The sequence below is a fragment of the Leptidea sinapis genome, chromosome 15 (assembly GCF_905404315.1).
Source record: "Leptidea sinapis chromosome 15, ilLepSina1.1, whole genome shotgun sequence".
Classification (NCBI taxonomy): Eukaryota; Metazoa; Arthropoda; class Insecta; order Lepidoptera; family Pieridae; genus Leptidea; species Leptidea sinapis.
Genome location: NC_066279.1, coordinates 4,610,119 through 4,621,407, shown reverse-complemented (window position 1 = coordinate 4,621,407; position 11,289 = coordinate 4,610,119). Strand labels below are relative to the sequence as shown.

Genomic DNA, 11,289 nt, shown 5'->3' with positions numbered 1-11,289 from the left:
TGCTCGATAGGATTTAAGTCCGGACTACGAGCTGGCCAGTCCATAACAGCGATACCCACGTTTCGTAGATACTCACGCACGACATTTGCACTGTGTGGACGGGCATTATCCTGCATCAGGATGAAGTTTTCTTCAATAAAACCAGCGTATGGGATGACGTGGTCTCCCAAGATTTATTCAATATACCGATTTGCAGTCAAACCTCCCACATGGCGGCCAGTTTCGATAAAAACCAGTTCGGTTTTTGCATCCATTGAAATGCCAGCCCACGACATGCAGGAACCTCCTCCGTACGCAACAGTTTCTGCTATGCAGCATTGTGCGTATCGCTCCCCCGGCCTTCTGTACACCCTTCTCCTTCTGTCGCTACCATGTAGGCATACTCTGCTTTCATTCGAGAAGACAACTGAGCGCCATTGGTCCTCAGTCCAATCGACGTGTTCTCTTGCAAAACGTAGCCGGGCTGCTCGATGAGCTGCAGTCAATTTGTGACCCGTTGCTGGTCTTTTTGAAGTGAGGGTTGCTGCCTTGAGTCTTCTTCTCACTGTCCAAGAACTTACAGCTACCCCACGTGTTTCTCGAAGCTCCTGTTGAACTTGAACCCCGGTGAGAGAACGATTTCTCAGCGAAGTACTGACGATAAAGCGATCGTCTCGCTCCGAAGTGGACCGACTTCTACCGGAACCTCTTCGTCGGTGAAAGCCACCAGTCTCCTGGTGCCGTCGGTATATTCTTGATACAGCTGACTGGCTTATCTGCAAAGTACGAGCCACTTGTCGTTGACTCCAGCCCTGTTGCAAAAGCGTAACTGCTTGAGCCGCTACTTCTGCTGTTGTATCCATTTCCGGGAAATTTTCTTCCTTGGAGATTGAGACGATGTGTACCTGTTGACGTTTCACGGTCAACTGATAAGGGTGACAGGGGTAGGTCACCTTTTATACCCATTGTACGCCCAATGCTAACTGAGTAAATTGAGATTTAGGTCTTAATTTTAAACCTAGAGCACTTTGAGTGCGAAAGTATGAATTGAGTCGATTTTTTTGCTCTCCAGTGTAGATTATACTTTAAATACCTTCAAAAAAGCGCGTACACCTTCCTTAAAGGCTGGCAACGCTCCTGTGATTCCTCTGGTGTTGCAAGAAAATGTGGGCGGCGGTGATCACTTAACACCAGGTGACCTGTACGCTCGTTAGTCCTCCTTTTTCCATAAATAAAAAAAGTGGCGACTGACAAAAGAATGATAGATATAAAATACAAAAGATTGATAGCTATTTAGGATATGTTCCGATATGCACTGCGCAGTGCTATCACTGTAGAAAAATTCGTTCCGTTATGGACTGGCAGTATACTGCCGCAGTACCCTAGGGAAATATATGACGTCATAAATCGCCGCCATATTCTACTGTGAGCACTGGCATTTTCGAGGTAAGGTACTCGCAGTACTTTGATCACGTGATCAGTCAAAACCACTCGAGTGCCTAACGTTTTATAAACAGTACCTACAGTTTAATCCCAAATAATTTTAATTTGACAGTACTCCAACAACAGTTTTTTTAATGAACTAGAAAACTTTAATACACTCATTTAAATGCTGCGTCAAAAAATGCGGCTGACAGTATACGGGATTGCGTTCCGTTTTAAATAGTAACCAACATAACTGGCTATAAAGGAACGGCTTCACAGTATACTAAATTGACGTCACACTGTACAGTGGTCGCAGTGCATATCGGAACGGATGTATATTATGTAGAATAATAAGTTTTCTTCTGTTTTTGCTGACATCACATCTTGAGTGACATTTTCTTCTACAAATACTAAAAACTATGATAATTAATATGTCTAAAAAAATCAAATCAAAATCACTTTATTAGGTAGGTTTTTGTAGGTCAAGGAAATTACACTTATGTCATTGAATATACCGCTACTTCGTAAAGGGTCGAGCTAATCTGAAGAAGTATCAAGAAACTCAACTCAAATGGACTGTAACAGCTGTGAACACATTGAAAAAAAATTGCTGGAAACCGTTAGCCTCTATTTTCAGCAATGCACACACACACTATAACAAAGTGACTAACATATTGTGAGTGTAAGATGTAGCTTGTCATGCACACTAAAGTAATAAACCCGGCCTGTTGTCATGTGTGGCCTAGCATTTAGCAACAAGATGCTCTTCCTAGATATATAAATCATGTAAGACAATTGGGATTATCAAATCATCCAAATTTTATTGGTTCATTTTCTAAAGAGATATTATGTTTCGATATTATATTGTAACCTTGTTTTCAAGCCAATAATATAAAAATGGTGTATGTTTAAGTCAGTGACAATAGTGAAAACTTTTATTAAGGTAAGGTTTATAATACACAAAACAAGAACTTTCTTCTATGTACAACAAAGCTGTGGAATGAGCTTCCACATGCAGTGTGAGTGTCAATATGACATCGGTACCTTCAAAAAAGCATGTAAACATTCCTTAAAGGCTGGTAACACTCCTGTGATTTCTCTGGTGATGCAAAAGAATGTGGGCAGTGGTGATCACTTAACATCAGATGACCTCTACTCTTGTTTGCCCTCGTTTTCAATAAAAAAAGCTCTGACATTCTCTTAATTTACATAAGCTAACTTAACTTGAATGAGTGTACCTGCTTAGTTTCATTAAATACCCACAACATCAGTGTTTCAGCTCAATATTTAGAGAAACATATGCAAATGTGTAAATAAAAACAAGTATCCATGTCATATTTTATTGTTGAATCTGATGATTATTGTCTTTTGTCCGTATCACATGATAACCACATTGAAAATAGTAAGTTGATTAAAATATAGTATGGGAGTAGTGTATAAACCATTCTAAGAACATCAACAAGTTTATTTCACTTTGTCCATGATACTTTAGGAATATCGAAATGTTCAGTAAGACTGTCAAGATGTTGGTTAAACTTTTCAACCCTCTGTTTGTGTGTCATCTCCGCTTTCTGTTGTATTCTTTGCTTTTGCTAAAACAAAAACAGCAATATTAATCTTTTTTAAAGTTAAAAAATTTGAAAGTATGCAATTCACATCCTAAACAACACATATTTTAAGTTTTTAATATAACAATTTTAAGAATTATGGCCATTTTACATTTAAATGTAAGGGTAAAATTACCATTTTTTCCTGCATTTTTTGGAAAGCTAATTCAGCTTTCGTCCTTTTTTGAACATCTTGTTGTTTGACTTGTTCTTTCACTTCAGCTTCAATAGCTTTTTCAGTGTCCTTGTTAGATTTCTTCTTCTTTTTCTTTTTAATTCCAGAAGTATCTTTAATTTTTAATTGTACTTTATTGACACAAGCATATTCATCTTCCTCGACCATTATTTCTTTCTGTTAAAGCACTGAGTCCGTATTATTGAAGTCAATAACAATATTGTCCCTAATGTTAATAATACCTATCATTAAACTTTCTGACTTCTGTGATTACAAATAATTACAAAAATCAAAACAAATATGCCGTCAATGACACATGAGTCACCTAGGCATAAATGTCAACTGTCATCTGTCATGTCGTCATGACAGTTTGATGTTCATGAGTTTTTTTTGACATTATGGCTCGGCTGCTGCGAGACATAACGTCAGTGGGGTAATATATAATATGCTGCGAATACACCGGCTAAGAATACCTACACAGTTTAGACGTTAAAACTTTTAGAATTTGAGTGGAAATAAGGGATACAATTACAATTTAACCATTAAAAACCGGTTCCAAACCTAATTCCTCATACTTCTACACCTATCAATAATTCTTACCTGTAATCATTTCATCTACTGATATGAAGAGTGTAATTTTAGTCTCTGTTAATATAATACAGATCTGGGTCTAAGTTATCTCATACTGTGGTTATAAAATAATAGCCTAAATAACTGCGCACTAGACTTCTGTAGCTATCACTATATAGTTATTAAAAAATAGGGTACGTATTTCATAAAAATTACTTACAACTATAATCAACAGCCTGATCTTGGAATGCTTAGAGGAGCGCCAGCTGTTCAGTGATTGCCAGTACGGTTTCTGACGAGGTCACTCAGCTGCTGATCTACTCATATGTTTTACCCATAAATCCAAAAAACCCACGTTTGGATATAGCGAAAGCTTTCGATCGGTGTGGCACAAAGTGCTAATAGCGAAAATGCCATCCAATTGGCTACCCGAGAGGTAATGCAAATGAGTCACTAGCTTTTTCGCTGCTCGGAGCATCAAGGTTGTTATCAATACAATCGATACGTCTCAGGGACCTTCAAGCATAGAGCACACTCCCAACTTAAAGACGCATATATTGACCCCTGGTAATGTGGATCTCCATGGACGGTCACCTCATCACTTCCACACACCACTCATCAAGTGAATCTCTCCCGTTTGCCCTCTTTAAAAAAAAAGACATATAATAGAACTATAATATCACTTTAAATTTAACAACATGAAGCAGAGTTCTCGATGACAGGAACGTCCATCCGCCACAAGTAGCGCCCATTCACGAGCATGACGCATTGACCAGCCATGCCCATTAATTTAAGCGATCATGGCGAAGCCTGCCACAAGAACCCAACCAAATAACAATCGAGAATGTGTATTATATTATTATACAACTTACTTAACACCTCTACTCAAAATTAAAGTTAACTATTTTGTTTAAATTATTTGCAAGTTGCAATTTGGATCTCCACAATTTTAAGTAGTTCATAAAATCTGTGACTGGGGAACGTTTTGAGAATTTTTGTATATTTCTCTGTTTTTTATCCCCGATTTGTAGATATCAGTGATGATACTTAGTAGCTAGCAACATTAAATCTTCTTATTGCCTTTTCACATGCATACGGTCACGGCACGGTCCCCACGTCGTGTCTTCAGTCACAGTAGACAGTACATATATCTATTGTGCTTCAGTCCAGTATAATTCCGAAGTCTGCGCAGTTTAAGATGTGGAAAATAGCTCTATTTTAAAATATAGCAGCTACCTATGTACTATTTTGTCCGTGTGTTAGTTTATGCTAGCCACAAAAGCGATTGTAGTAATGTAAGTTGCAGTAAGCTTGGGGAAAAATTCAGTGTTAATTTTAATTGGTTCGCAAATCAGTAGGATATGGTAAATTTAAAAAAATTACTATTAAATATTTTTAAGCCTGCGCTGACAAAGTTGTGGATAAAAGATTGTAATATAAAATGTAATAGGTTATAAAAATTAAATAAGAGGTGCTATTAATATGGCTTCGCCTACAATTTTTAACCTCCCCAGTCAAGTAAATATGAATGTCATAAATATATGAATAGGTATGCGATTGTGCGGAACAAAAGAGCGGGAATGAATAGCAATTCTTGGCGTTATCGGTAAAGCGCACGCGATACACCCGCCGCGCGCCGCTCCCGCGTACTACTGGGAGATTAGATGATTTGATGCCACGTGGCGCCACGTGCGTTACGACTACCCTCCAAATAAGATTAACGGATTTGCACACTACAGATTGCACACGAATGAATAGGAAGTGTAAAGTGAAAGTCGTAATGAGACCGTTTGATGGAATGCAAACTTATATGTGATAAGTTTCATATGAACTTCTTATAGTAATAATCATTTAAAATTTAAAATCATTTAAAATATGTTACAGACACTCATCATAAGGAACAAGACAACCAACTATAAATTATTTTTTAGAGACGGCAAACATTGCAAAAAATGAATGAAGAATGTACAAAGTAGGTACTATCAACGCATCTTGATAGGGTTGGAAACCCAAGCACTGATAGCTATTTAGGCCAATGGATTAACTGGGTTGTCTAACGTGGATAATATGCTGCCACCAGATATTCTTGTTATTCTTCTACGTAGTGATACTTTTTACTAATATTTAATAATCATAGTGCTACACAAGTAATTATTATCTAGAATCTAGATTCTAGGTAAATGTTAGTAGGTACGTAGAAAAATATTTCTTATTTCTGTAGGATTTTGCCAAAAAAGCATAGAACCCGCGTTTGTGTCACTGAAGCAATATTGATCTTTTATTGCTACTTATTTAAATTAGCTGTTAAGATACAGTTAATTATTTAAAGTATTTTGACCATGGGTTTTTTTATGATAGTAAGGGACGAGACGAGCAGGATGTTCAAATGATGGTAATTGATTCGCCCGGTCCATTACAATACAGTGGCGCTTAGGATTCTTGCAAAACCCAAAAATTCTGAGCGGCACTGTAGTGCAATTATAATTGTGCTCGTCACCTTGAGACATAAGATGTTAAGTCTAATTTGCCCAGTAATTTCTCTAGCTACGGCGATCTTCAGACCAAAACACAATAATATTACTGCTTCACGGCAGAAATAGGCGCCGTTGTGATATCCTTAATCTAGCCAGCATCCTGTGCAAAGGAGCCTCCAACTGGTTTGGTAGGTATTTAAAATTAGCTATAAATTTGATTCCAAAACCAAAGTCGTCGCCAGGCAATAACACTAGGATAAGATTCAAGCACGTGTCTCATTAACTGATAAGAGCTCCCTACAGCAGTTACTTTTATGGTTCCTATTATAATACAGTAAGGGAACTTACGACGAATTTCTTTGCAAGTATCAAAACTGTTAGCTTGGAAACAACGAGTAAGTATGAAAATAGTGCCTAAAATGAAATTGCAACAAAATTATAAACATGGCATAGAAATATGTATTATATTTTTATACCCACGACCTCCGGCGTTCCGTGCCGGTGCTCTAACCAACTGAGCTAATCCCACATCGTTCATAAAATTTTGTTTTTCAAATTTTATTTGTGTATTAATCCTAGAAGTGAGGGTTATCACTTCTAAAACATAACAAATTGTTTAGATTTACAAGAGCGACATCTCAAGTCATTTTCCTAATATGCAAATATTGGAGTTGAGCAGGTTATCAACTGTAAAGTAGATCCTGTAGATGAAGCCACAACAATGAACAAAGCATACAAGATTTTATGACGATACGTCACTCGAACGGTTAGCTCAGTTGGTTAGAGCACTGGCACGGAACGCCGGAGGTCGTGGGTTCGAGTCCCCGCATCGTTCATTAAATTTTTTTTTGTGTATTAATCCTAGAAGTGAGGGTTATCACTTTAAAAACATAACAAATTGTTACTTATATTATATTTTTTAAGACAAACTCATATCTAGTCAAAGGTGAAATCTTAGATTAAGGATTGGTCTCCGCTGTGCTCCAACTAGATACCGCACTACCTAAGAACAATAGCTTTTTTATTACGGCAACTATTAGATGCTTGTGTGCGTGGCATCTTGACACTCAATAGCATATTTCATATTTTTTTACGCTTTGTGTTATTTTACATTGAAATTAATAAAATGTGATCCCTGTGTCTTTCTTATTAGTATTATTTTTATAAAGTTTTACTACGCAACCCGGCATTTTAGTTTCAATTATAAGCAAAGTTAAACAGTACATGTGGCACGTCAACGTCACACATTGTTCGAGACTGGCTCGAGTGCGCCCACTTTGGCGTAGTATTTGTTGCCGCACTTTGCGACTATGCCTGCGGAATCTAGTTGGAGCGCAGCGGAGACCAATCCTTAAGCTAAGGGTGAAATATTAATTTTGTATAAGAAAAGACATATTGTCGTAGTGCAGGTATTTAAGATTTTTTTTACTAGGTAATGACTCAAGGATACATAATATACCTACTATAGTAAGTTTAACGTAACATAATGGTCCGCTAACTTTAAAGAGCCGCTTAGGAGTGTTTTTTCTCATTCTGACTTAGGTCAATAGAAGAAGACAGAGTGAGAATTAGCAATGCTTTAAGTTAGCAGACTATTATGAATAAGGGGGTTACAATATACTAGAAACGAACATCTGTAACGGAGATACAGCAAGATAGAAAAGCTAAGCGAATCTATTTATATGGTAACCGATGTTTACTACCAAGTCGTAAACAGTCAGCCACGCTTGGCAATAGCTCGTTAGTATTTTGTATATTAAAGCACAATCCAACGCACATATTGCAAATCAAAATTATCATTAGGCTGTGAGGTCATATATACGTTAGTATAGTCTAACGGCCGTTTTCAATAACATATCTATCCTTAGTTTAACTTACTAGATGTAGACAAATCTACCCTTTTACGCTTACTTACATTTCAATAACCTATTGACAGATGCCATTGGACTATAACTATATTGGACATAACTACGGATAGATAAGATCTAGTCATTAAGCGGTGATAGCAATGTATCCGTAAGTTAAACTAAGGATAGATAGGTTATTAAAAACGGCTGTAAGTCTATAGTTTAGCTAGTAAACGGCCGTTTTCAATAACGTATCTCTAGTTATATATATAGGATATATTGCTATCACCGTTTATGGAGAAGATCTTATCTATCCCTAGTTATGTCCAATATAGTTATAATATTAGTTGTAATAGTATAAGTAAGCGTAAAAGAATAGATTTGTCTACCTCTAGTAAGTTAAACTAAGGGTAGATAGGTTATTGAAAACGGTCGTAAATGTTGTATTTACGATAGAAAGATCAAGCCAATTCATGAATTTATCGTGAATAAAAACGTCTAAAAACAATAGCAAAAAAATTTTGTACTTGACTTTTGTTTATACAGCAATGTCGTGCGAAAGTGACCGGCTTAGCACGTCACATTATGATATAAATCCGTATAAATCGTCGACTCTTTGCGAGAACAATGCTTGGTTTCTAATAGACATTAATACAACATTAGCTGTAAGGGCAAAGGCACACGACAACACCGCCTTGTTTGCTAAACTGCCCTAATCCACTATTTGTACATTAGAAACACCATAATTTGTTGGATTAATGGAACTTAAAGTTTCATAGAACTTTATGGTCTATTGTTAATTATTATACTTATTTCTTCATTGTATTTGAAAATGAATTACAAAATTATTATTAAGTTGCTTTAAGTATAATTAGTTTGATTTGAAATAAATTTGGTATAAAGTTATGTTATTTAACTGAAAATAAACCAAGAATATGCAAAATGTTTATACATAGAAGATAAAAAATTTCTTTATGATTGGTTTATTCGGACGTAAAACGTTTCCCGCGTTTATTTGCAAGGCTGCCGGACATTAGGAAAATTTCAGAATTATCATTGTATTTACAGTGTTGTCAGCGAAATAGTCAACATTTTGCATATTATTCTTTGTTTATTTTGTAAGACCGTAGGCGTCTATGAAATAGATATCTAATATATAAAATACTCGTGTCGCGCTGTGAAGCGATTTTGTATTAAATTTTGTGTGCATTTCGGCCCTTCACGTAGGTCTGAGAAAAGCCAAACTCGATTTTTTATAGCCCAAAATTTTTTTTAATTTTTTTATCAATTTGTATGGCAATACAACGTTTGCCGAGTCAGCTAGTATTATAAAAAAGGATTGTGTGGTTTTACGATACCACGGTAAAAGTGAAACGTTTTTTTTCACATTATAGATATTTAATTAAAAATTTTTGGAATAATATTCCATTAAGGGTATAAAAATAGCTTTATCATATTTTATGCTTGGAAAATTGGAATGAGTAATAGTCTATACACTGCACGGTCAGCTGCTGCGAACTATAGGCACCGCCCGACCATCACACGACCTGCAACACACAGACGAAAATGTTTGAAATGATGTAATAAAAGTTTAATATAATAATAATTAATTATTAATTATTTAATTTAATATAACTTTAAAAAAATATAATACTACTATTATAAGCATAAACTTATTTAATTATACGGTTTATTTCAAAAGTATGGTTACATCAGTTAACTGCCGCTTAGCTTCTGAGAGGAAATCCTTTTCCCACGAGCTTTATTCAAACATATGTAAAGCGTATGATGGATGACGCCGACGCCCTTGCGGGGGTTAGCAGTTTAAATCACAATCACGCGGACCCCAAACTTTTTCTCCGGTCACTGATATAACACGGCGAAATTTATAATGTAATGGATACCCGGCTAATTCGATGAAAGAGTTCAGACGGCACACGTCATAACGATTGCGTTTTTATTGTTCGCGGGTTGGGTCTTAGATGACGTCGCTGGTTAGTGTCACAAGAGCATTGATGGCCATTAAATCTTTTTATGGAAGAAGAGGACAAACGAGCGTTCAGGTTATCAGGTGGGAGTAGGAGGCGCCTTTGCACAGGATTCCGGCTAGATTAAGGGTACCACAAACCCTTAAAACGCTTATTTCTGCCGTAAAGCAGTAATGTGTAAGCATTACTGCTGAAATTACTGGGCAAATGAGACTAGAGATCTTCTACGAGTTCTTAAGATTCTACGAGTAGTACGTTCAGCTGATGGTAATTGATACGCCCTACCCATTACAATGCAGTGCCGCTCAGGATTCTTGAAAAACCCAAAAATTCTGAGCGGCACTACAATTGCGCTCGTCACCTTGAGACATAAGGTGTTAAGTTCCATTTGCCCAGTAATTTCACTAGCTACGGCGCCCTTCAGACCGAAACACAGAAATGTTTACACATTACTGCTTCACGGCAGGAATAGGCGCCGTTGTGGTACCCATAATATAGCCGGCTTTCTGTGCAAAGGTGCTTCCCACTGGTATTATCTATCTGTCTTAGCTTACAGCATGACTTCAGCTGTTAAATGATTATAAAAACGAATTCAAAGATTATGCTAAGCTTAATCTCAACTAAGTTTTACGTAAGAAAAGTCTTACCAAGCTCTATATACGCTCTCTCTTTCAGCCTAAGCAAAATATAACAAAAATGAAATTTTTGGGTTCTTCAACAATCCTGAGCGGCACTGCATTGTAATGGGTAGGGCGCATTAATTACCATCAGCTGAACGCCCTGTTCGTATCGTCACTTATTTTCATAAAAAAAAACGACCCAATGCAAAAGTCAAGTTCGCGTTTTCTAAGTACGCTCTATTCTCTATTGATCTCATCCTTAGTAACAATTAATGGGTTCCCGGTGGAACATATATATAATATATCATCAGAACGTGGTTGAACCTTATAAGATATATTAGGGTGGGGAAATAGTTTTTTCGTAATTTTATATGAAAACTCAAGCCATTTCAAAGTTAATTTATCATCATATTTAATAACAGTATATGTGTGCCATTTTGTTGGATGACTCTACGCCTTTTTCTAGGTAGTGACATGATCCTGTCGCTGTAGAAATTTTGGGATTTTTATGCAAATAACGCGCCTACTAGTTTAGATAGTCCTTCGTCAGTGAACGCATAAATTTGAAGGCCAACGTGGTGATGGCCATTTGAGACTTAGAAAG

At 36.6% G+C, this 11,289-nt stretch overlaps 1 protein-coding gene across 1 annotated transcript; it reads right to left on the bottom strand.

The window, feature by feature from the left end:
• Window positions 1–2,730: 2,730 nt before the first annotated feature.
• On the bottom strand, window positions 2,731–3,490 carry LOC126968284 (protein FAM32A). Its single transcript, XM_050813182.1, has 2 exons — window positions 3,148–3,490; window positions 2,731–2,996 (listed from the first exon to the last, which is right to left on the bottom strand). The coding sequence occupies exons 1-2, from the start codon at window positions 3,352–3,354 to the stop codon at window positions 2,874–2,876; spliced, it is 330 nt and encodes a 109-aa protein (XP_050669139.1). The 5' UTR covers window positions 3,355–3,490; the 3' UTR covers window positions 2,731–2,873.
• Between the last annotated feature and the right edge of the window lie 7,799 nt (window positions 3,491–11,289).